This window comes from Mobula birostris, chromosome 4 (assembly GCF_030028105.1).
Source record: "Mobula birostris isolate sMobBir1 chromosome 4, sMobBir1.hap1, whole genome shotgun sequence".
NCBI classification, from domain to species: Eukaryota; Metazoa; Chordata; class Chondrichthyes; order Myliobatiformes; family Myliobatidae; genus Mobula; species Mobula birostris.
Window position 1 is genome coordinate 20,595,514 of NC_092373.1, and position 26,659 is coordinate 20,622,172.

At 44.5% G+C, this 26,659-nt stretch overlaps 1 protein-coding gene across 1 annotated transcript in view; it reads left to right on the forward strand.

Annotated features, from left to right (window-relative positions):
• Positions 1 to 9,745: 9,745 nt before the first annotated feature.
• Positions 9,746 to 26,659, forward strand: part of cp (ceruloplasmin) — a 67,384-nt gene continuing 50,470 nt past the window's right edge. The window contains exons 1-2 of the mRNA XM_072254991.1: positions 9,746 to 9,918; positions 22,676 to 22,920. Of these exons, the coding sequence (XP_072111092.1) occupies positions 9,761 to 9,918; positions 22,676 to 22,920 (403 nt within the window). The 5' untranslated portion in view covers positions 9,746 to 9,760. The remainder of the gene's footprint in view (positions 9,919 to 22,675; positions 22,921 to 26,659) is intronic.

Consider the following 26,659-nt stretch of genomic DNA (forward strand, 5'->3'; position numbering starts at 1 on the left):
CAGAAAGAAACATCAGAGTGGAATGGAGTATGGAATCATAGAGTTGTGAAGACTCAGAGGAAGCAATTCAGTCCACTGGGTCCACATTGTCCCCTAATAGAGCAATGTTATCTGTTGCCCTCCTCATGATGTGTTCCCTTCTGGCAATATCGGAACCCAAGTGTGCATGAAAGACAGATTTTTGATATAGAGACAGTCACAAGAGTTTATTCATAGTAATTCCAAAAGAACACCAATGGCTCGGCCAAGGGACACCGTGAGAATTAACATTCTCAAAACCAGGACCCCGTGATTGGTGCTAATCAGACATCCGCTTAAATGATACAAGAATCCCAGAGGCTATCAAAATAAACTGAACAAGCTTAAACAGAAGGCACCAGGAGACCGCATTGCAAAGAGCGAGTCGCTCGAGAAAAACATAAGGAACTCTAAACGATTAACAACTGTCAGCAAATAAACAATTAACCAATTCCAGGAGCTCTAAAAACCTCAGAGCCCAATGCTTTCTGGCGTCACTCACTGACCCAGAGAATTCATTATGCCCCTGCACCTGTCTCGCAAGTGTTCATCCAAATACATTTTGAAAGCACCGTTGGCCACATCTGTGGGCAGGCAGTTTCTGGCCATAATTATTCTTATCAGTAAAGCAGCTTTTCCTCACATAGCCGTTGTAATCATTTCTATACACCCAAAGACTCATGACTCTCTGACAGAAAGATGTTCAGCCTTTGTCTGACTTTAATTTAGCTTTAAATATGTGGATTTTCCTTTGATGCTCCAGTTTCCTCCCAAGTCCCAGAGACTTGCAGGATAACAAGTTAATTCCCCCTGGTGTAGGTGCGTTTCAGAAGAACTGGGGGTTGGTGGGCCTGTAGGTCAGAGCAGGAATGGAGAAATAAGTAGGGGAACAGAATTGATGGGAGTAAGACTGGTGAGAATTCTGTGAGGGATCTCAGAGATTTGACGGACTGAATGCCCTGCTCCCATAACGTAAGGAAATATGGAAATAAGTAGCGCCTCCTAGTTCTAGAATCTCCTATGAGGAAACAATCTCTTCACATACACATGATTAAGACCCCACATGATCTTCATTCAATGCAGGAAAACAACAGAAAAGATCAGAGTAACTTTCACTCTGGCATTTATTTAGTATGCCTGCAAGAAAATGAATCTCAGGGTTGTATATGCACTTGGATAATAAATTTACTTGGAACTTTGCTTTAGCCTTTTGACACCATTGCAGAAAATTCAAACTCTTGCAGTACTCATGACAAAATGTGCAAATACATTCACCAACAGCAGGTTCAACTGCATGCATTAACACCTACTGGTTGCACCTGCATCAACGCCTATTGCATGCATCAACATCGAAGGGAAATGAGAGGGGGAAGACACCAGAGTAAAAAAGTGGGGCGAGGGGAAGGAGGCTAGCGAGAAGGTGGTAGGTGAAGATGCGTGTCTGTGGTAGAGTGAAGGGAAAAGTTCAAAGGAGACGTGCGGAAAAAGGTGGGGACCTGGAATATACTGGCAGATGTGACCGTTCACCTCAGAACCCCATAAAGATGCAGGATGCTGCCCAGAGGACTGCTAAATTTTTGCCATGGTGACCCGTTACCCAGCCTGCGTGAAAGTGTTCTCATGCACCAGATGCGTCTGATGGCCAAATTACCTTTGATAAATGACCATGGAGCTACAAGTGCCACAGAGGATTGTCACATCACAAAGGCCCTTACATATCACCAGTGGCTTAAAGCTTAGTTCAACAGCGGCTGCAGCTTCAGTTGAGGTAGATTGTATACCCTGATTGTATGAGTGTTTAGACAACAACTCATATCTCTGGTGCAGGAGGAATATTGTGTACAGTTGGCCCTCAGTCTCAAACTTTAATGAGCAGAGCAAGCAGAGCATAAAGGATTCAATACAGAGCTGTTTGTAATGTCAATGGAACAGGTACCCTCCCACTCGAAGTCGAACAGCTAGAAGGTACTGGTTATTCAGCACAAAAGAACAGGGCTGGAATGAAGTTTGAAACTTTTCCCAGGATCACATTACCGTAAAGATCAGAATATAATGAAAGAAAGAAGACTTACTTCCTCAAACATTCTACTGACCATGGATTTGTCAATCAATGGTTCAATGGTTCCATTTAATATCAGAGAATGTATACAGTATCCAACCTGAAATTGTTACTCTTCACAGACATCCACAAAATAGAAGAAAAACCCCAAAGAACGAATGACATAAAAACATTAGAACCCCAAAGCCCCCCCACCTCCCTCTTCCCAAGCACAAGCAGAAGCAAAGCATCAACGTTCCCCCTCCCCCTAACTTACAAGGTTCCTCAGTATGAGCCATGATAGTCATAGAGAAGTACAGCACAGAAATAGGCCCTTCAGCCCATCTAGTCCATGCTAAAACCATTTAAGCTGCTTATTCCAATTGACCCGCACCGGGACCATAGTCCCCCACACCCCTATCATCCATGTACCTATCCAAACATCTCTTAAATGTTGAAATTGAGTTTGCATGCACCACTTGCGCTAGCAGCCCGTTCCACCCTCTCATGACCCTCGGAGTGAAGAAGCTTCCTCTCATGTTCCCCTTAAACTTTTCACCTTTCACCCTTAACCCATGACCTCTGGTTGTAGTTCCAACCAACCTCAGTGGAAAAGTATGCTTGCATTTACCCAACCTATACCCCTCATAATTCTGTATACCTCGATCATGTTCATGTTTTTTTCTCTTCAAGCTGTTTAAGGTGTTAAGCGAACGTCAGCATGAAGGATCCACTTTGATATACTGTTGGCTGAGTGATTGCCTTTTACCTTTTGAGTCCACGCTTAAATACCCTCTTTCGAGAGATTAGTAAATCATCATCCACATTGCCTCAATGGACCAACCACAACCCAAAAGGTACCCAACCCATTCCTCTTAAATAAAGTAGTGATGGCACTCTACCTTATTCAGTTGGCCTTGGTATGTCTTCTTGAGACAATGGTCCCTTTTAAGACCACACCAGCAGCAACAGATCAATTGACTTCACTCTCTTATCTGTTTACCAGTTAGTGAGGAATGTTCACAGAGGAATGTGTCTTGTTACTGCCTCCATTTCTCCAGATACACATACTACAGTTGGAGTTTTACTGAAAAACACCATTTGAAACTTATTAATTTCAGACAGCACGGTAACAGTGTTGTGCAAGCTTACCGTACTAGCCTGTAAACTCAGGGTTTGAGGCTGTCTGTAAGGGGGTTGTACATTGTCCCTGTGACCGCATGCTTTTCCTCCGTCATCCCATATTTTTACAGTTAGGGCTAGTGATTTGTGGGCATGCTATGTTGGCACCAGAAGCATGACGACTTCTGCCAACTGCCCAGCACAATCCTCGCTGATTTGATTTTGACACAAACAACACGTTTCATTGTTCGTTTCAATGCTTTGATGTACACGTGACAAATAAAGCTAATCATTAATCTTTAGAATTTGTCTCAGCATACTGTTATTTTGTTTTACATTTTATTTCCTACTAAGACAAAATACCTCAACACCTCTATTAGACTGTATAGTCACATTATTATGTGAAAAATAAAACAACATTTTCCAACTATACTCCTACCAATCCATCTCTAGTTTTTCTACCTAACTTTCCACACATCAATTAATTTGGTTACAAAACTCTGCTTAAAAATCTGTGTCAGAATATGATAATGCACTATAGTCATGACCATAGAAACTGTTGCCTTGTAACTTTGCTTAGATCTGTGCCAAGAGCGATTGAAGCTGCAGAGGAAACAGGCACAAGTTCAGAGGAGACCGCACCTTGATAACTGCGGATACAAGAGGCAGGTAGAAAATGAGGCAAGAGATTGCAAGCAAAGGGGCAGTCAAAGGCGCCTTTGGGAAGGTTTATAAGACAGAAATAGAGTCACAGGCCTTTCAGCCCATCGAGTCCATACTGCACATCAAGCATCAATTTACTCTGATCCTACACAAATCCCACTTTACTCCCTCCACATTCCACGTGGGATGAAACAGGAGCACTGACAGGAACATGTTTTCAGAGGAAGAACATGCAAACTCCACACAAACAACCCTGGAGGTCAGGACGGAGACAAGGAAAGGGCAATCGGGTTTGATTCGAAGAAGGAGTCTGAGAGTCTGAGTGGGAGTGCCGAGAAAGACATTTTTGAAATTTTTGTTATTTTTTTTTTCTCCAACGGCGTTCTGAGAGGCGGGACTGTGCAGGTGTGTGACGTCAGGCAGCGCAGCGTGGCAGATTTAAAAGGAACAGAGCCTCATAGAGCGGACAGCGGAGTTTGCGGGCTGCGGAGTGAGCCGGGAGCAGAGTGAAGACTTAAGGGCTTCGGCTCAACGGGCTTAGGCGGAAACAGGCGAGGCAAGGGAGGTTTGGCATTCATTTTCTGTTGTTATTTGAGGAGAGGGGCAGTATGAGTGTGAGGGCAGTTTGCTATTCTCAGTGCCGGATGTGGGAGGCCCTGGAGTCTACAAGCCTCCCGGAGGTCTACATCTGCGCCAAGTGCATCGAGATGCAGCTCCTTAGGGACCGCGTTACGGAACTGGAGCTGCAGCTCGATGACCTTCGTCTGGTCAGGGAGAGTGAGGAGGTGATAGAGAGGAGCTGCAGGCAGGTGGTCACACCGGGGCCACAGGAGGCAGACAAGTGGGTCGCGGTTAGGAGAGGGAAGGGGAAAGGTCAGGTAATAGGGAGTACCCCGGTGGCTGTGCCCCTTAACAACAGGTAATCCTGTTTGAGTACTGTTGGGGGGGACAGCTTACCTGGGGGAAGCGACAGTGGCCGTGCCTCCGGCACAGAGTCCGGCCCTGTAGCTCAGAAGGGTAGGGCAAGGAAGAGGAGGGCAGTTGTGATAGGGGACTCGATAGTAAGGGGGTCAGATAGGCGATTCTGTGGACGCAGTCCAGAGACCCGGATGGTAGTTTGCCTCCCTGGCGCTAGGGTCCGGGATATTTCTGATCGTGTCCAAGATATCCTGAAGTGGGAGGGTGAGGAGCCAGAGGTCGTGGTACATATAGGTACCAATGACATAGGTAGGAAAAGGGATGAGGTCCTGAAAGGAGAATATAGGGAGCTAGGAAGGAAGTTGAGAAAAAGGACCACAAAGGTAGTAATCTCGGGATTACTGCCTGTGCCATGCGACAGTGAGAGCAGGAATGCAATGAGGTGGAGCATAAATGCGTGGCTGAGGGATTGGAGCAGGGGGCAGGGATTCAAGTTTTTGGATCATTGGGACCTCTTTTGGCACAGGCGTGACCTGTACAAAAAGGACGGGTTGCACTTGAATCCTAGGGGGACCAATATCCTGGCAGGGAGATTAGCGGGGGCTACTGAGGTGACTTTAAACTAGAATGGTTGGGGGGTGGGAATCAAATTAAAGAGGCTAGGCGTGAGGAGGTTAGTTCACTACAGGGGAATGGGAACCAGTGCAGAGGGACAGAGGGGTGTAAAGTGAGGGTAGAAACAAAAAGTACTATGGAGAAAAGTAAAAGTGGCAGGCCGACAAATCCAGGGCAAGCATTAAAAAGGGCCACTTTTCAGCATAATTGTATAAGGGCTAAGAGAGTTGTAAAAGAGCTCCTGAAGGCTTTGTGTGTCAATGCAAGGAGCATTCGTAATAAGGTGGATGAATTGAAAGTGCAGATTGTTATTAATGATTATGATATAGTTGGGATCACAGAGACATGGCTCCAGGGTGACCAGGGATGGGAGCTCAACATTCAGGAGGGATAGACATGAAAGAAAAGGAGGTGGGGTAGCATTGCTGGTTAGAGAGGAGATTAACGCAATAGAAAGGAAGGACATTAGCTGGGAGGATGTGGAATCGATATGGGTAGAGCTGCATAACACTAAGGGGCAGAAAACGCTGATGGGAGTTGTGTACAGGCCACCTAACAGTAGTAGTGAGGTCGGAGATGGTATTAAACAGGAAATTAGAAATGTGTGCAATAAAGGAACAGCAGTTGTAATGGGTGACTTCAATCTACATGTAGATTGGGTGAACCAAATTGGTAAAGGTGCTGAGGAAGAGGATTTCTTGGAATGTATGCGGGATGGTTTTTTGAACCAACATGTCGAGGAACCAACTAGAGAGCAGGCTATTCTGGACTGGGTTTTGAGCAATGAGGAAGGGTTAATTAGCAATCTTGTCGTGAGAGGCCCCTTGGGTAAGAGTGACCACAATATGGTGGAATTCTTCATTAAGATAGAGAGTGACATAGTTAATTCAGAAACAAAGGTTCTGAACTTAAAGAGGGGTAACTTTGAAAGTATGAGACGTGAATTAGCTAAGATCGACTGGCAAATGACACTTAAAGGATTGACGGTGGATATGCAATGGCAAGCATTTAAAGGTTGCATGGATGAACTGCAACAAATGTTCATCCCAGTTTGGCAAAAGAATAAATCAAGGAAGGTAGTGCACCCGTGGCTGACAAGAGAAATTAGGGATAGTATCAATTCCAAAGAAGAAGCATACAAATTAGCCAGAGAAAGTGGCTCACCTGAGGACTGGGAGAAATTCAGAGTTCAGCAGAGGAGGACAAAGGGCTTAATTAGGAAGGGGAAAAAAGATTATGAGAGAAAACTGGCAGGCAACATAAAAATGGACTGTAAAAGCTTTTATAGATATGTAAAAAGGAAAAGACTGGTAAAAACAAATGTAGGTCCCCTGCAGACAGAAACAGGTGAATTGATTATGGGGAGCAAGGACATGGCAGACCAATTGAATAATTACTTTGGTTCTGTCTTCACTAAGGAGGACATAAATAATCTTCCAGAAATAGTAGGGGACAGAGGGTTCAGTGAGATGGAGGAACTGAGCGAAATACATGTTAGTAGGGAAGTGGTGTTAGGTAAATTGAAGGGATTGAAGGCAGATAAATCCCCAGGGCCAGATGGTCTGCATCCCAGGGTGCTTAAGGAAGTAGCCCAAGAAATAGTGGATGCATTAGTGATAATTTTTCAAAACTCGTTAGATTCTGGACTAGTTCCTGAGGATTGGAGGGTGGCTAATGTAACTCCACTTTTTAAAAAAGGAGGGAGAGAGAAACCGGGGAATTATAGACCGGTTAGCCTAACGTCGGTGGTGGGGAAACTGCTGGAGTCAGTTATCAAAGATGTGATAACAGCACATTTGGAAAGTGGTGAAATGATCGGACAAAGTCAGCATGGATTTGTGAAAGGAAAATCATGTCTGACGAATCTCATAGAATTTTTTGAGGATGTAACTAGTAGAGTGGATAGGGGAGAACCAGTGGATGTGGTATATTTGGATTTTCAGAAGGCTTTTGACAAGGTCCCACACAGGAGATTAGTGTGCAAACTTAAAGCACACGGTATTGGGGGTAAGGTATTGGTGTGGGTGGAGAGTTGGTTAGCAGACAGGAAGCAAAGAGTGGGAATAAACGGGACCTTTTCAGAATGGCAGGCCGTGACTAGTGGGGTACCGCAAGGCTCAGTGCTGGGACCCCAGTTGTTTACAATATATATTAATGACTTGGATGAGGGAATTAAATGCAGCATCTCCAAGTTTGCGGATGACACGAAGCTGGGTGGCAGTGTTAGCTGTGAGGAGGATGCTAAGAGGATTGCAGGGTGACTTGGATAGGTTGGGTGAGTGGGCAAATTCATGGCAGATGCAATTTAATGTGGATAAATGTGAAGTTATCCACTTTGGTGGCAAAAATAGGAAAACAGATTATTATCTGAATGGTGGCCGATTAGGAAAAGGGGAGGTGCAACGTGACCTGGGTGTCATTATACACCAGTCATTGAAAGTGGGCATGCAGGTACAACAGGCAGTGAAAAAGACGAATGGTATGCTGGCATTTATAGCGAGAGGATTTGAGTACAGGAGCAGGGAGGTACTACTGCAGTTGTACAAGGCCTTGGTGAGACCGCACCTGGAGTATTGTGTGCAGTTTTGGTCCCCTAATCTGAGGAAAGACATCCTTGCCATAGAGGGAGTACAGAGAAGGTTCACCAGATTGATTCCTGGGATGGCAGGACTTTCATATGAAGAAAGAATGGATGAACTGGGCTTGTACTCGTTGGAATTTAGAAGATTGAGGGGGGATCTGATTGAAACGTATAAGATCCTAAAGGGATTGGACAGGCTAGATGCAGGAAGATTGTTCCCGATGTTGGGGAAGTCCAGAACGAGGGGTCACAGTTTGAGGATAGAGGGGAAGCCTTTTAGGACTGAGATTAGGAAAAACTTCTTCACACAGAGAGTGGTGAATCTGTGGAATTCTCTGCCACAGGAAACAGTTGAGGCCAGTTCATTGGCTATATTTAAGAGGGAGTTAGATATGGCCCTTGTGGCTACGGGGGTCAGGGGGTACGGAGGGAAGGCTGGGGCGGTGTTCTGAGTTGGATGATCAGCCATGATCATAATAAATGGCGGTGCAGGCTCGAAGGGCCGAATGGCCTACTCCTGCACCTATTTTCTATGTTTCTATGTTTCTAAGAGTTAACAAACAAAAAGGGACAGTCAGAGGACAGTGGGTGGGTTCAAGTGAGCAAAACATTCAGATGAGATACTAGAAGTAAGAAAGTAATGAATGGCCTGAATTCAGAAGTAGGGAAGGAGATTTCCTTATCGCTAGTTTACCTAATGTGAGGGCTCAGTGTTAATATCAAGAGCCCCCCAGGAGCAGGCCCTTCCTGTCACGAATGACTGTTCTGCAGCCTCTGAAGGTAGATGCCATACCAAGGGATAGTGATGCTGTGAAGTTGGAGGTTGCCTGAAAGGCACAGAATGCATGAACATAGGAGATTGAGTCACCCTTCACCCTTTCTCCACTACCCAGTGGGATGCTGGCAGATTGTGATCATGTGCCAAGCTTTACTCTCCCTCAAAAGTTTAGAATCATTAAGGCATTCAAGACTGGGGCTGTTTTTGATGGCTAAGGACATTAAAAGATATGGATCAAAGACAAATTAATAAAATAAACACATCGTAAGTCATGGAGCGGATGCTTCTATAGTGGGGGAATCTAGGACCAGACAGCACAGCCTCAGAATAGTGTTCCTTCAGAACAGAGATGAGGTGGAATTTCTTTAGCCAAAGGTGGTGAATTTATGGAATTCATTGCCAAAGACAGTTGTGGAGGCCAAGTCATTGGATATATTTAAAGCCAAGATTGATAGGTTCTTGATGAGTAAGAGCATCAAAGGTTATGGGGAGAAGACAGGAGAATGGGATTGAGAGGGATAATAAATTTGCCATGATAGAACAGCAAACTCAATGCTCTGCCATGGCAGAGCAGACTCAATGGGCTGACTGGCCTAATTATGTGTCCATGTCTTATGGTCTTATGATCCAATAGAATGGAGTAGGAATGCATGAAGGGTCAAAGGCTTGTTTCTGTTCTTCATGTCACTGAAAAGACAAATATTGGTCTAGCTATTGCACAAGGGAATGTTCTGTTTGCGGTTAGAAAGTCTGCTCAGCCGTCACACATTGAGTGATGTACAGCTGCTGTGACCGATGTGCCCCAGGTCACGAAAAATCACTAGTAGATTACCCAGGTCTGTCAGAATGCAGATTCGTTGGAGGAACAACTCCTGCTCACTGAGATTACAAAACCAGCATTATTTAGCAATCCTCCCCATTCTAATTGGTCAGATCAACCAGACAGTCCTCCTCTTACAAATGAGGCCACTCTGTATTTTTTAAGGGATTCACTTAGCTCTTCTCCACTGTTCAATACCTGCCAGATATGAAGTCGGCACTAGCTGTTTGCTTCCTCTCGCTATGTTTCAGTGCCAGTTCGATGGCCTTAACCCGCGAATATTACTTTGCAATTCGTGAAGTTGAATGGAATTACGCTCCAAGTGGGAAAAACATCATTGCTGGCACGAAGATCGACAAGGACGAGTGAGTAGGAATGAACAAAAAAAGGAGAAGGACAGAACATCCACCATTGTGAATGTGTGAAAAATTTGCTGGCAGACAAAGCCAGGCTGTACAATTTAGATCCGACAGAGTGAAAGTGACTGTGTGATGCTTGTGCTAATCTTCCAGTTAGATTCTGGAAATTAAGAAACTGAGAGGTTTGAAATGTGTAAACTTAACCAGTTAAATACAGAGGGTTGTTTCCCCATGTTGGAGAGACTCGAACAAGTCTCTGGATAGTCATTTTGGGTTGAGAGGAAGAAAGACCCTTCACTTTACCTTAGAATATTCAGCCACAGTGGACGTTCTATCCTGAGTATATTCGTGGCTGCAGTCTATTGGTGAAGTGAACAATAGGGTCTGGGCAAGAACATTGCACTGAACCAGAAATCAGATTAACCATTATCTCAGGAGGGCGTAGGTTTGCACAGCAGTTTATAATGCTGGCAACCCATGTTCAGTTCCTGCCACTGCTTGTAAGGAGTTTGTACATCCTTCCTGTGATCACGTGGGTTTCCTCCGGGTGCTCTGGTTTCCTCCCACATTCCAAAGACACACTGGTTTGGGTTAGTAAGTTGTGGACACGTTACGTTGGCGCTAGCAGTGTGGCAACACTCGTGGGCTACCCCAACATATCCTTGGACGGTGTTAGTGTTTGACAGAAATAATACATTTCACTGTATGTTTTGATATTTTGATGTGCATGTGGCAAATAAATCAAATCTTTTACAAGGTAGTGGAACAGCTCTTGAGCATCACCTGGCTGTCCCTGGCTTCTGTTTCCCCTGCTCCTATTCTGTAGAAGGTAGCACAGGCAGGAACAACATGGATTTGCATTTAAACTCATGAACAAAACAAGCTGTGCTTCTCTCCTGGTATTTTTCTTTGCTGTTGATCAACTGCTTTCCATTGGTTAATCATCATGAAGTGTTCATTGTGGTCTTGTGAAACAATTCAATCTGGCCGGCTCAGTCACAGGCTGTTGCATTGGTTGCTGCACAGCTCTGAAGTGCACTGGATGTCAGTGTTACGAGTTCAACAGTTAAAGCAGAGAGTAAAACAGCAATGTGTAGGAGAAGGTGTGATTTCTACAATCTCAGTGGCTGGGTTACAATAGTTAAATACCACACATATTCTGACACCGTGAGCCACATAGGCTTGCTTTTGCCAAGTGGTCTCATCTAGTCTAATTTTGTAATCTCTTCAACACATTATTAATCTGCTAACTATTCATTCCCTCAAATGATTTTGCTTCCCCAGGACAACAGTGAGTCACAGGAGATCATTTACTTATTGACTAGTGAAGAAAGCTCCCACTGGAAAAGACCATCACTCCCTTGTGCAATACTTGGAACAATTACTTTTTTTCTCCTGGATATAAAATCCAAAAAAAAAAACAGGAAGGTTTTGCAGTGTGGAATTAAGGAAAATGTGAGATAAGATGTTAGGAAATGATGAAGTATTCTTTAGAAATTAAATACCAAAATGAGTACTGATATCAAGATTGCTAAAAGTAATGATTAGGTTGATAAGGTCTTAAAGAAAGCAAACCAGACTGGTATTTAATTTGCCCACAGATAAAACTAGAAATCAGCGTAATGTTAAATATGCAAACAAAATTGGTTAGACCACACTGTAAAGAGTGAATTTATTGGTCAGTATGTTATAGAAGAAATTCAGAGGTTTTACTTTCATACTTCCAAATGAGAATGTGGAACCTTTGATTTGGAAATCTGAAGCGACAATAATGTTATTTATGCGTAGAGCAAGTGGAAAATGATTCCTTCCGGAACAAATCACAATTTTCAGCTTTTTTGGCTATTTTGCATTCCTCTGGAAATCTCAGCAGGCATTCCTGGTGAGTTGCAATGATGCAACATATGCAAGTTCTGCATAAGATGCACTTGAAGTGATGTAATTCCTTGTGCATTGCTCCTTTACTATTTCTACTAGAGAAATTAGGTTTTTTTTGTTATCACAAATTTTTTTTCAATCTTTAAGATAATGTCTTTTTTGAGACATTGTAAGTGTTGTTACTTCAATGTACTCGTGTTATTTCTTTTGTATAATATAACTAAAAAGATTTGAAAAGAAATGATTCCAGTTTGCCAGGAACACAAATTGATGAACAGTTGCTGCAGAGTGTACTATCTACAAGATGCACTGCAAGAATGCACCAAAGTTCCTAAGGTAGCACCTACCAGATCCATGACCACTACCATCTAGAGGGACGAGAATAGCAGATACCTGGAAATACCACCACTTGGAAATCCCCCTCCAAGTCACTCACTATCCTGACTTGGAAACATATCGCTGTTCCTTCATTGTCGTTGGGTCAAAATCATGGAATTCCCTCCCTAACAGCACTGTGGGTGTACCTACACCTCAGCGACTGCAGTGGTTCAAGAAGACAGCTCGTCACCACCTTCTCAAGGGCAACTAGGGATGGGCAATAAATGTTGGTTTAGCTGGCAACACCCACATCCCGTAAATAATTAAATAAAAAAAATCAGTCAGTACTCCCAGGGCAAACAGGTTGTAATAACACTACTCCCCTTGGAATTCACAAGAGAGATAGTGGATACTTCCTCTGGTTGGGTTGTCTAGAACCAGAAGTAAATCTCAAAGTAAGCTTCTTGACAAAATCCCATATGATAGGTTGATCTGAAAAGTTACGGTATACAGTATCCAAGATGCTTTGGTAAACTGGTCCAAAATTGGTTTGGTGATAGGAGGCAAAGGGTTGTGGTGAAGGGTTGACTTTCTTATTGTAAAACTCTCTCTGATAGTTAAAGTCTGTAAACAGTGGTATAACACAGGAATTAGCACTGGAATCATTGTTGTTTGTCGTACACATAAATGATTTGGATAAGAATGTCGCAATCTGATAGGTAAACCTACTGATGACATAAAGTCGCAGATAGCAAGGATAGTTGCCTAAGAATATGGAGGCACATGGATCAAAGTTCAAAGTTCAAAGTAAACTTATTGGCAAGTTATGTTATATGAGTCATCTTATGATTCATTTTTTGCAGCTGGAAATTTGGATGGAATAGTGGCAGATAGAATCTAATCCAGTGAAGTACAGGGTTGTGCATTTTGGTTTTTTAGTGCTGGCTGGATGTATATGGAAAACAGCTAACACCTTAGAATTGTTGATGTACAGAGAAACTTTTGGTACAAGTACATAGCTCCCTGAAAATGGTGACACAGGTAGGTAGGGTATGAAGGCATTTAGCTTGCTTGTCTTAATAGGCAAGGCCATTGTCCGTAAGAGTTGTGATATTATGTTATAGCTGTATATTAGTTAGGATAGATTTGGAATATGGTGCATAGTTCTGTAGCATCAGAGAGAGTGCACAAAAGCTTCACTCAGCTGGGAATAGAGGGGTTAAGTTACAAAGAGGGATTGTGTAGGCTGGGAGTGCTCTCACTGGAGTGCAGGAGGCTGCAGAGTGACCTTACAAAGGTTTGTAAAATTATGAGGGGCATAGACAAGGTAGCCTTTTTCACAGGCTGGACAGTCTAGAACTGGAGGTCCCAAGTTAGTCTCATCACTTACAAAGAACATAGAACAGTACAGCTCAGGACAGGTTCTTTCGCCCATGATGTCTGTGCTAAGCACGATGCCAAATTAACTAACTCCTTCTGTCCACACCATTATCTGTATGCTCCATTCCCCGCATGTTCATTCTCTATCTAGAGGCCTCTTGAACTCTGCAAATGTGCCTGCTTCCATCACTCCCCCTGGCAGTCTGCTCCAGGCATCTATCTCTCTCTCTGTAAAAAAAAAATGTGCCCCTCATATCCCCTTTTAACCTTCCCCCTCTCACCTTAAACATCTGTTCTCTAGTGGGTTGACATCTCTTTCCTGGGAAATAAGTGGTTCTGACCGACCTATGCCTCCTATAGCTGTTATCAGGACTGTCTCCAGCCTCTGATACTTCAGAAAAAACAATCCAAGTCTGCCCAACCTTCCCTTATAGCTTATACCTTCCAACTCGGACAGCATCCTGGTAAATCGCTTTTGAACCCTCTCCTAAGCCTCTATATCTTTCCAGTGATGGGAACAGACTTGCAGCTTAAACAGAGTTTTACACAGCTGCCACATGACTTCTGAACTGTTATACCTGTGCCACAAGAAGCAAAAGCAAGCACACCAAATGCCTTCTTTACCACTCTCTCTGTTGGCATTACTACTTTCAGGGAGCTATGGACTTGGATCCCAAAATTCCACCTCATATCAATGGACTTGAATCCCAAGAATGCTCTGTACACATTCTTCAGTCCCACTCCTTCCAAGATAACATGTAGGAGATCTATTGGTACCTTATCTAGCAGTCATCTTGTCTCCCCACAAATAAGGATGCTAATGGGATGATACAATAGTGTTCCTATTGGTTTATTATTGTCACATGTACCCAGATACAGTCAAAAGCTTGTTTTGCATTTTGTTCTCACAGATCAAACACTATGCAGTGTATTGAGGTAGAACAATAACAATGCAGGATAAAGTGTGAAAGCTACAAAGTACAGCACAGGTAAACAACAAAGTGCACTGTTATAATGAGGTAGATTGTGAGGTCAAGATCCTATCTTATCATACGAGAGTCCATTCAAGAATCTGATAACAATGGGATAGAAGTTGCCCTTGAGCCTGGTGGTACGTGCTTTCAGCTTTTAGTATCTTCTGCCCAATGAGAGAGGGGCAAAGAAAGAATGGCTGAAGTGGGTGATGTCTTTGATAATGCTGGCTGATTTACTGAGGCAACGAGAAGTATAGACAGAGCCCGTAGAGGGGTGGCTACTTTTGGGTATGTGCTGTGCTGTGTCCACAACTCTCTGCTGTTTCTTGCGGTCACGTGCAGGGCAATGGCCAACCAGTATACTCCTTTCAGAGGTAACATTACAACACTGCTCTGTCAGAACATGGCATGCGTCCTTATTCTCCATGGGTATGAGTGAAGCAATGAATTACCCCACAGCTCAGTGTGAAGGCACAAGAGAGTGCAGGAGCTTCAAAGAATAAACTGGTTGAGGAAGTCAGTGGCAGACAATACCTGTGGACAGAGATAGGCAGCTGACATTTTGGGGCATGACCCTTTGTCTGGACTAACAGAGAAGTGGACAGAGAGCCAGTATAAATCAGTGAAGGGGGAGGGAGAGGCAAGAGCTGGCAAGCGAGAAGTGGATCCTGGTGAGGAGAAGTCGATAGGCAATGTTGTGACTGTGAATGAACTCACCAGAGAGACACTGAAGCTGGTGGATAGCAAAGGCTTTATTCTGCAAAACAAGCAGGTGTCATACTGGAGACACTCTTGGAAGAAGAGGCTCCCTGATCCAATATCATATGACTTTTTTATATGCTAAAGCTCAAAGCTAATGGCAGGACAATTCTATGGTTACAATGAATCCACAATGCTTCCTTTGAATTACATGTAATTTTCACATGCTGGATCTTCTCAACAACACTCCAAACACTCAAAATGAATGCTAATCATTGTTGTCTCTGAGCTGCATTCATGCACACGCAGACATCTCAGGTGAATGAGGCTTTCTTGGTTTGAAATTGACTTCAGTCTGCGGCTCCAGGGACACCATTGCTCTGATCTGCATTTTAAACTCAATCTACAATCCATATTCAGATCTGAAGATTAGTTGCTGTTGAAATTAATATTAGCTACATTCCCTAACTCCAGAATAAGCCCTAACAGGCAGGCTGAGTCAGGAAGGGGAGAGACGGGTGGGAGGTGATAGATGGAGGTAACAAAGAGCTTCAGGTTTTGGTGCAGAAATACTTCTGAGGGGTGGTGTTAGGTGGGCTAGGGCGAGGGGTGTGACCAGTTAGCACTGAGATATATCCTGACTGACAACTTCTGCTCCAGGAGCTGATAGTCAGTCTAGCTGCTATACAGCCCAATTTTGGCTGCAAGCATGCACACCAGTAAGTTGGTAAATCGTTTTATCATTGCCTCATGCACCAAGCTACAGTGAAAAGCTTTGTTTTGTGTCCCATCCATACAGTTCATCTTGGCAGTACAAGGGAGAAACAATAAGAAAAGCAGAATAAAGTCAAAGTCAAGTTTATAGTCATATTCACAAATACATGTATGCTCAGTTGCAGTAGAGCTACTAGGACTTGATGTTTCAATCCCTATGGTAAGTCGGCACTCTCGATGTTGGCCGTGGGTTTGGAGTGGTGACGAGGAGGGAGGGTAGGTACGTCATCGGGGTCATCAGGTGGGCACCCTCCTTCTTTGACGTTTCGTTGATAAGCCCACGACATCTCCAGAGGGCTCAACGGTGCCACCTGGTGTCCCAGGAGGATTCAGTTTGTGATTCATTTTCTCATATCATCAGTTTATCAAAGTCGAAGTTGAGTTCATTGTCACATGCACAGTACATGTGAGCATAGTGGCAAGGGAAAAGTTGCAACAGCATCACAGACACTAAGCATCATATAAGTTGCATTCACAAGAAAAACATTATAAATTATACACAATTTTTACAAGAGAGGAGACAAAAGAAAAGAAACAATGTTCATTTTAATGCAAAGTGGTCATAGTGTTGCTAAACTGCAGTGACTTGGGTTTTGACAGTTGGTTTAAGAACTAAGTGTTTGAGAGGAAGTAAGTATTCTTGAACCTGGTTGTGTGGGGCTTGGAGAATAAAACCATAGGAGCAGAATTAGGCTATTTGGCCCATCGAGTATGCCATTTCATCATGGCTGATCCATTTTTTCCTCTCGGCCCCGATCTCCTGCCTTCCCCTTATATCCCTTCATGCCCTTCAAGCTTAGACCATAAGACCATAAGACTTAAGAGCAGAATTAGGCCATTCAGCCCATTCGGTCTGTTCCGCTTTTCCATCATGGCTGTTCCTGTTTCAACCCCATTCAACACATTACACCTGCCTTCTCGCCATATCCTTTGATGCTCCAACCTGTAAATTCACCATCTGGGAGTCTTGCACGAGGACCCCTAAGTCCCGCTGTACCTCTGATGTTTGAACTTTCTCCCCATTTAGATAATAGTCTGCACTATTGCCCCTTTTACTGAAATGCATTATCATACATTTTCCAACACTGTATTCCATCTGCTACTTTTCTGCCCATTCTTCCAATTTGTCTAAGTCCTGCTGCAATCACGTTACTTCCTCAGCACTACCTACCCCTCCACCTATCTTGGTATCACCTACAAATTTTGCCACAAAGCCATCAATTCTATTATCCAAATCATTGACAAACAATGTGAAAATTTGCAGTCTCAATATTGATCCATGAGAACCACTACTAGTCATTGGCAGCCAACCAGAAAAGACCCCCTTTATTCACACTTGTACCTCCTGGCTGATGGTGCTTCTATAAGATGGCATGGTGGGGATCTCCGGTGATAGATATTGCCTTCTTGAGGCAGCGTCTCCTGTAGATGCTACCGATGGTGGGGGAGTGTTACAGTTACAGAGGATTGCAGTGCCGGCAGACAAAAAGGTGCAAGGCCATGACATGGCAGATTATGAGGTTAAGGGTCCATCTTCCATGAGTATCTAAGTCCAGCACGCTTGAGTACTGGCACAGAAACATGGCTCCAATCAAGTCGTGATTCTGGACCCGTGTGTACCCAGGGACCCGCTCTCCTTCGGTACACATGAGCCTGAGTGTGGGTGCCAATACACAGGCCTAAGTCAAGTACACGTGTACAGTTCCAAGCGTATGGGACCAAGTCCGCAAAGAACTGTTTGCAGACATCCCACCTCTCCCGGAAGTTCCGGGAGTCTCCCGCATATTAATAGTGGCTCCCTGATGCCCGCAAATTATATACAATGTCCTGGAAATAGATTTTTTTTGAGAGCGAGCGTGAAAGAACGCGCGAGAAAGAGCGAGAGAGCGAGCGCAAGAGCAAGAAAGCAAGCGTGAGTGAGAGCGACCACAAACGAGAGAGAGAGCGAGAGAGTTCCAAAAAAAGTCAGAGTAGCAGAGTGTTCCAAAAAAGAAAATATAAAACGTACGTCACCCCAGACTACCCTAAAGTGTACCCCTGCCTAATAGGGCTCAAAATAATGACAGTGTTTCTCGCTGCACTGTTTGCAACAGTGACTTTTCTATTGCCCATGGTGGGTTAAGACTGTAAGAGTCATGTTGAGGTGAGTTTAACAGGTGTCATTCATTCATTAGCATAGCTAACGTTATTTAAACTAGCTGGCCGGCTGCTAAGGAGCTACTCTATTGCAGACATCCCACCTCTCCCGGAAGTCTCCCGCAAATTGATGGTGCTGCCTCCCTGAAATGAGCTTTTGCAGGGTGGGATGTCTGTGTTTGTGTTTACTAATTACAGGTGGCTCTGGGAGGTCCCGGATTTGGGAGTGTTGCATTGTCTGATGCCTCTTGCATAAACTGCTAAGGGAACGGCCTCTCAATGGGATCTAAAAGCTTCTGCAACCATTTTTAGGAAACAGATTCAGAATCAGGTTCATGATCACTGACATATGTTGTGAAATTTATTGTTTTGTGGAGGTAGCACAGCACAATACATAAAATAATACTGTAAGTTACAAGAAGAAATATATAAAAATAAGTCCTGCAAAAAGAGTGCAAAATAGTAAGTCAATTCTCATGGACTGTTCAGAAATCTGATGGCACAAGGAAAGAAGCTGTTCCTAAAAGGTTGATGTGTGTCTTCAGGATCCTGTACCTCCTCCCTGATGGAAATAATGAGAATGGGCATGTCTCAGATGGTGAGCATCCTTCATGATGGATGCCACCTTTTAGAGCTATCACCTTTCCAAGATGCTCATGGTGGTGGGAAGTCTAGTGCCCATGGTGGAGCTGGCTGGATTTACAATGTTTTGCTGCTCTCTCTGATCCTGTTCATTGGTACCCCCGTATCAGACAGAGATGTAACCAGCTAGAATGTTCCCTTCAGTAAATCCGTAGAAATTTTCTAGCTTTGGTGAAAGGAGAGAGTCCTACCATTTGCTGCCCAACCAAAACCTTCACAAGCACAGATTATCCAGTTATCAGGGCTTGGGCACTAGTTGCTCTGCTTCCCTTCAGTGCAACAACACCTGAATCAAGTAATTTCACAAATTTCATGAACCATATTAAAAAGCACTTATACCGCCAACACACAGAAGGTCTTAGACCTAATGCAAGTTAATGGAACTATTATAAATTGGCGCAATGGTCAGCATGGATATGTTGGGCCAAAGGGCTGTTTCCATATTGATTCAAGATTCAAGATTCAAAATACTTTATTGTCATTCTAATCGTACATCAGCTCTGCAGGGCAGAATGAGACAGCGTTTCTCAGGGGCAGTGCAATCATAACATAACAAATGCAACACTAAATAATAAACATAACAATAAATAGTAAAACACAACAGCCACATGTCAGTTAAAATCAAGTTGTAAGTGTCCAGTGCAAGTTAAAAGTGTCCAAAGCAGAGTCAGGTAGAGCAGCTATTTAGCAGTCTGACTGCCTGTGGGAGGAAGCTGTTTAGTAGCCTTGTGGTTTTAGTTTTGATGCTCCTGTAACGTTTGCCTGATGGCAGAAGAACGAACAGTTCATGGAGAGGGTGTGAGGGGTCTTTAATGACGTACCGTGTCTTCTGGAGGCATCGACTCTGAAAGAGGTCTTGGACAGAAGGTAGGGAGACCCCAGTAACCTTCTCTGCTCCCCTAACCACCCTCTGCAAGGCTTTTTTGTCAACAGCACTGCAGCTGGAGTACCAGGTTGTGATGCAAAAGGTCAGCACACTCTCAACCACGCCTCTGTAGAATGTAGTTAAGATGTTAGTGGGGAGTGATGCTTGTTTAAGCTTCCTCAGAAAGTGCGATCTCTGCTGGGCCCGTTTCACAATCCCAGTGGTGTTCCTGGACCAGGTGAGATTGTCCGAGATCTGCACCCCAAGGAACTTGATGTTTCCCACTCTCTCCATTGTGGAGCCGCTGATGCTGAGGGGTGTGTGCTCAGGCTGAGACAGTCTGAAATCGACGATCATCTCCTTGGTTTTGGTGACATTAAGCATCAAGTTGTTATCACTGCACCAGCTCTCTAGGTGTTTGACCTCCTCCCTGTACATAGTTTCATCACTTTTGCTGATGAGCCCCACCACTGTGGTATCATCTGCAAATTTAATGATCAGGTTCTCCTTGAATCTGGCTGTACAGTCATGTGTTAGCAGTGTAAACAGCAATGGACTAAGCACACAGCCTTGTGGGGATCCAGTGCTCAGTGTGATGGAGTCAGAGACGTTCCTACCAACACGGACTGACTGTGGTCTCTCTGTCAAGAAATCCAGAATCCAGCGACACATGGCAGTGTTAAGGCCAAGCAGCAACAATTTCTCCACTAGTCTCTACGGGATGATGGTATTGAACGCTGAACTGAAATCAATGTACAGGATTCTGGCATAAGTGTCTTTGTTGTCCAAGTGAGAGAGAACTGTGTGCAACGTGGTGGATATTGCATCCTCTGTAGAGCGATTTGGACGATAAGCAAACTGCAGAGGATCCAGCGATGAGGGGAGGCTGGCTGTGATATGAGGCTTGACAAGCCGTTCAAAACATTTCATCACTATGGGGGTCAGGGCAACGGGACAGTAATCGTTCAGACAGGTTGCAACTGATTTATTTGCTACAGGGATGATTGTGGAGGTTTTGAAGCATCTGGGGACAATGGCTTGACTAAGGGAGATGTTGAAAATGTCTGTCAGGACATCTGCTAATACATCAGTGCATTCCTTGAGCACACGCCCAGGGATGTTGTCGGGACCTCCCGCTTTTCGTGGGTTGACCCTGGCAAGGGTCCTCCGTGTTTGCTCTCGCTCAGTGATTGGAGCCGGCTGGTCAGATGGTAAAAAGGGACTGGCTGTCCCCCTTGCTATAGTGTTTAATGCTTCGAAGCAGGCAAAGAAATTGTTCAGCCTGCCTGGAAGAGAGCCGTTGCTGTCATCAGTTTTCTGCCTGATCTTGTAGACTCAGAGCTGTAATTCCCTGCCACATCTGTCTGGTGTCACCTGTGTCACAGAAGTGTCCGTGTATTTTGCCCGCGTAGGCCCTTTTCGCTTTCCTGATCCCTAGTTAAAGTGCAGACCTGGCTGAGCGAAGCGCACTCCTGTCCCCCGATCTGTAGGCTGTGTCACAGGCCTTCAGTAGTGAACACACCTCTGTTGTCATCCATGGCTTTTTATAAACACGTGCGGTGAAAGTTTTCATCACAGTGACATCCTCCGTGCATTTGGCTATGTAGCTGATTACTGCCTCCGCATACTCCTCAATGTCTGTATGGTCATCACAGGAGGCTGCTGTTTTGAATATGTCCCAGTCTGTGTGCAAAAAGCAGTCTTGTAGTGCTGAGGCTGCTCCTTTTGGCCAGACCCTTCTCTGTCTTTTCTCTGCTCTCACACATTTAAGCAGTGGTTTATATGCTGGTGTTAACATGACAGATATGTGGTCAGAGTGGCCAAGATGGGGGCGGGGCTGCTTTGTATGCCTGTGGTGTGTTGGTATAAACCAAGTCCAGTGTGTTGTCTCCCCTGGTTTTGAAATCCACATATTGCAGGAATTTGGGGAACATTGTCATTAAGCTGGTGTGGTTAAAGTCCCCAGCAATCACCACAAAGCTCTCAGGATGTGTAGTCAGTAGCTCACTGAGGGCTTCATGTAGGCCTCCCAGTGCTTCGTTAGCATTAGCCTTCGCATTGGCACTGGGAGCTACGTAAACAGCTGCCGCAAGCATGATGGTGAATTCCCTCGGCAGATAGAACGGCCGTCGTTTCACAATGAGAAATTCAGCCAGCGGTGAGCAGTGTTTAGCAGCTACAGTAGCGTCTACACCAGTCTTTGTCTATATAAACACACAGACCTCCTCCTCGGCTCTTACCGGAGCTAGCTGCCTCTCTGTCCACACGAAACGACGTCATTCCCTCTAGCTGTATCGCCGCGTCCGGTATGTTGTCGTGGAGCCAGGATTCCGTTAAGACATACACACAGCAGTCCTTAAATTCCTTGCGTGTTTCTCTCAGCAGACGCAGCTCATCCAGCTTGTTGTCGATGGAGCGGACATTTGAGAGCAGGAGGGACGATACCGCTGGCCTGGTGGGGTTAGCTTTTAGCCTAGCATGGATGCCGGCCCTCTTACCCCTCCTTTGTCTTCTCTCACAGCGCTTTCGTTTCCTCCTCCCTCGGGAAGCAGCCGGCTTGGTAGCGGATAGTAGTCCGTAGCAGCATAAACTGTCCATGTCACACCAGAACTCGTCAGTTTTTCTGACATAGTATGCCCTGATGTTAACGAGCATATTCTGACTGTATGTTATGCGTCTAGGACAAACAGAACAAACACTAGGTACACTTATCACTCCCCGAGGAGCTGCTGCGTCCATGCGCACCGCCATCTTTTATGTCATTTAGGACTGGAGAAAAATGGATGGCATAATCATCATTAGCTGTCAGTGGCTTTGGAATGGTTGGAGCACTGACAGATTCTCCAATTGCAAATGGTTTCCTCCTTGGTGTCCTCAGATAAAGGGCCTACTTCACCTGTGTACTGCTCCCTCTCCCCTCCACCTTCTTTTCCTGTCTTCTGCCCCCTTCCTTTCCAGTGCTAGTGGAAAGCCACAACTGTTTACTCTGTTTTATAGATGCTGCCTGACCTGGGCAGTTTCTTCAGCATTTTGTGTTGTTCAAGGTTTCCAGCAGACTCTCTGGTGTCTATAAAGGCTCTACTTTGTGATTTTTTAGGCATGCTTCAGTATTCCTGAAACGTGACTCGACCAGGATAGGAAGTGTATACAAGAAGGCTGTGTATATGGAGTATACTGACGGTGATTACACCAAGGAGATTAAGAAGCCCGAATGGCTGGGATTTCTGGGACCAATTATAAAGGCAGAACAAGGTGACGTCATTGTCGTTCACCTGATGAATTTTGCTCTCCAACCTTATTCACTTCATCCTCATGGTGTCACTTACACTAAAAGCAATGAAGGTAAAGTTTTTGCTGGTTGTTATTTCTTCCCTTAAGTTCCTGTGTTTCTAGGTCATAACTTGACATAGGTTACAATGGATTTGGGCCCTGTACGGGCTTGCCTTTAGTAGGTACCACTTTAGAAGATTAGCAGCAATTGGTATAGTTGTGTATGAATAATGACAAGCACTGGCTCTGAAGGACACTGTATCAAGATTCAAATTCCTCAGAGTCTTTTCCATTCTGATACATCACAACAGCTCACGAGAAGGGAAGATCTTTCAACTGTTCAAAAGTCTTAGGCAGCCTAGCTATAAACACTACATAGTACACTATATAGCTAGGGTACCTAAGACTTTTGCATGGTACTGTATTTTTCAACATGGATTGCAGAGCGAGCTTGAAAATCTGGCTTGAGCAAAGGATATTGGCAGTGGCAAAGGTGGAGTTCCAGGGGAGGGGTGTGGGACAGGTGACAAAGAAGGAATGCCAAGGGTGCGGTGTTGGCGCGGGTGCAGACACACCCAGCCCTGAGACACTAGGCAAGGTCATTTGATTTCAAACAGTCCGTTTATTGATCATTACAGAATGTCTCCCTGGGGATTCCCGCTCCTTCCCATCTCCTTTCCCCTTTTCCCACCCATGATTCCCCTCTCCCCAAGGAAAGACATTCTTGCTATGGAGGGAGTGCAGCGTAGGTTCACTGGGTTAATTCCAGGGCTGGCAGGAATGTCATATGTTGAAAGATTGGAGCGACTGGGCTTGTACACACTGGAATTTAGAAGGATGAGAGGGGATCTGATTGAAACATATAAGATTATTAAGGGATTGGACACGCTAGAGGCAGGAAACATGTTCCTGATGTTGGGGGAGTCCAGAACCAGAGGCCACAGTTTAAGAATAAGGGATAGGCCATTTAGAACGGAGTTGAGGAAAAACTTCTTCACACAGAGGGTTGTGGTTCTGTGGAATGCTCTGTCTCAGAAGGCAGTGGAAGCCAATTCTCTAGATTCTTTCAAGAAAGAGTTAGATAGAGCTCTTTAAGAAAGCGGAGTCAAGGGATATGGGGAGAAGGCAGGAACAGGGTACTGATTGTGGATGATCAGCCATGATCACAGTGAATGGCGGTGCTGGCTCGAAGGGCCAAATGGCCTACTCCTGCACCTATTGTCTATTGTCTATTGTCTCCCTACCCCCTTCCCACTCTCAGTCCACAACAGAGACTCAAATCAGAATCAGGTTTATCATCACTCACATATGTCATGAAATTTGTTCTGTTTTTGCAGCACCAGTACAGTGCAATACATAAAATTGCTACAGTACTGTGGAACTGTCTTAGGCACCCTAGCTATATATTTGTGCCTAAGAATTTTGCACAGTACTATAAGTTGCAATTAGAAAAAATTAGGGGAAAAATTATAGAATGGTAATAAATATATGACACAGAAAGAAAACATTAAGCCCATCATTTCCTTGCCATTATTAAAGAATTTTACAGTATGATCCCAACTTTCCACACTTGTTCTGCAGCCCTGCAGTCATCATCTCGATTGGAGCTGAGGGGCGACTTTTGAATGCAGTGAGTGGTGAGCATATGGAACAAGCTGCTGGAAGCAGCAACTGAGGCTGCTACAATAGTTTCATTTGAAACGGACTTGGACGGGTACCTGGAGGGGCGTGGGTTGGAGGGATATAGGCAGAAAGCAGGAAATTGGGACTGCTTGGGCACAATGGTTAGCATAGGCTTGATGGGCCGAAGGACCTGTATCCTGCTGTACCAAGCTAGGACTCTCTGACTCCACAGGTTCACATGTTGTTATTCTTTATGTGTGTGAGGGTCTCTGCCTCTGCTACCTTGTTTGTGCAGTGTTCCTGGCCCTACCACCCTCTGAGTGAAAATTAGCTTTCCTCATCTCTCCTCCAATCAGGGAACAGTATGGCACCACACCATTGCAGTAATTTTGATGCCAATTTATACCAGATGGACATCTTTAGTAAGTCATCCATATCCCCCACTTACTTCATATTCTTGTGTCTATCAAAAAGCCTCTTAAACTCCACCAAACTGTCTAATAACCTATTCCAAGGACTCTCTGCATAAGAAAATTGGCCCTCACATCATCTTTGAACTTCAACACTTTAACCATAAAAGCATGTCCTTGGGTCACAGAGTCATTGAGTCATAAACAAGAACAACACAGAAGCAGGCCCTTTGGCCCGTCTAATCCATGCTGAACCATTTAAACTGCCTAGTCCCATTGGCTTGCACTGGAACTACAGCCCTCCACACCCCTACCATCTCTGTACCTAACTAAACTTCTCTTAAAAGTTGAAATTGAGCTCACATGCACCATTTGCACTGGCAGCTCATTCCACACTTCTATGGCCCTCTGAGTGAGGAAGTTTCCCCTCATGTTCCCCTTACACTTCTTACCTTTCACCCTTAACCCATGTCCTCTAGTTGCAGTCCCACCATAGCAGTCTAGTGGTGTTTGACATTTCTACTGGGGGAAAGATTCTGATTTTCTACTCTCTCTGTACCTTATAATTTACGAATCTTTATCAGTTCTCCTTTTGGCTTCTACTGCTGTCGTGAAAGCAACACTAGATTCTACAACTTCTGCTTTTAGCACATGCTGTCTATCTGAAGCAGTAAGTCATCCCTATTTGTTTCATATTCACCTGTCTATCGAAAAGCCTCTTAAACTCCACCAAACTGCCTGATTCTACTAGTACTACAACATCTTAGTAAACCTCTTCTGCACCCTCTCCCTTGCCTTCATATGCTTCCTATAATGCGACAACCAGATGTGGATGCAATACTCCAGATGTGTCCTCTCATATGTTCCCCGACTCTTTCATTTTTTTGTTACATGGACCCTGTCCTTGTCCTCCAGGTGTCATAGCGGAAACATTCTTCAAGGCAACATTATTTAAGGCAGACTATTATTTAGATGAGGAAAGAATTGAAAATGCAGAGATGCAAAGGGACTTGGGAGTCCTTGTGCAAGATACCCCAAAGGTTAACCTCCAGGTTGAGTCGGCGGTGCAGAAGATGAATGAAATGTTGGCATTCACTTCTACAGGTATAGAATATAAGAGCAGAGATGTGATGTTGAGGGACTTGTGAGACCACACTTGGAGTATTGTGTGCAGTTTTGGGCTCCTTATTTTAGAAAGGATATACTGACATTGGAGAGGGTTCAGAGAAGATTCATGAGAATGATTCCAGGAATGAAAGGGTTACCGTATGAGGGATGTCTGGCAGCTCTTGGGCTGTATTCTCTGGAGTTCAGGAGAATAAGGGAGGATCTCATTGAAACATTCCGAATGTTAAAAGGCCTGAACATCTTAGATATGGCAAAGCTATTTCCCATGGTAGGGGAGTCTAGGACAAGAGAGCATGACTTCAGGATTGGAGGACATCCTTTTAGAACCGAGATACGGAGAAATTACTTTAGTCAGAGGGTGGTAAATCTGTGGAATTTGTTGCCACGAGCGGTTGTGGAGGCCAAGTCATTGGGTGCATTTAAGGCAGAGATAGATAGGTTCTTGATTACCCAGGGCATCAAAGGGTATGGGGAGAAGGCAGAGGAGTTGGGATGACTGGAAGAATTGGATCAGCCCATGGTTGAATGGCAGAGCAGACTCGATGGGCTGAATGGCCTACTTCTGCTCCTATACCTTAAGGTCTATGGTCTTATTTCTCCCAGCCCCTTTGTCTTCCTCACACATACGCTACTGAACGCAAAAAGGATAG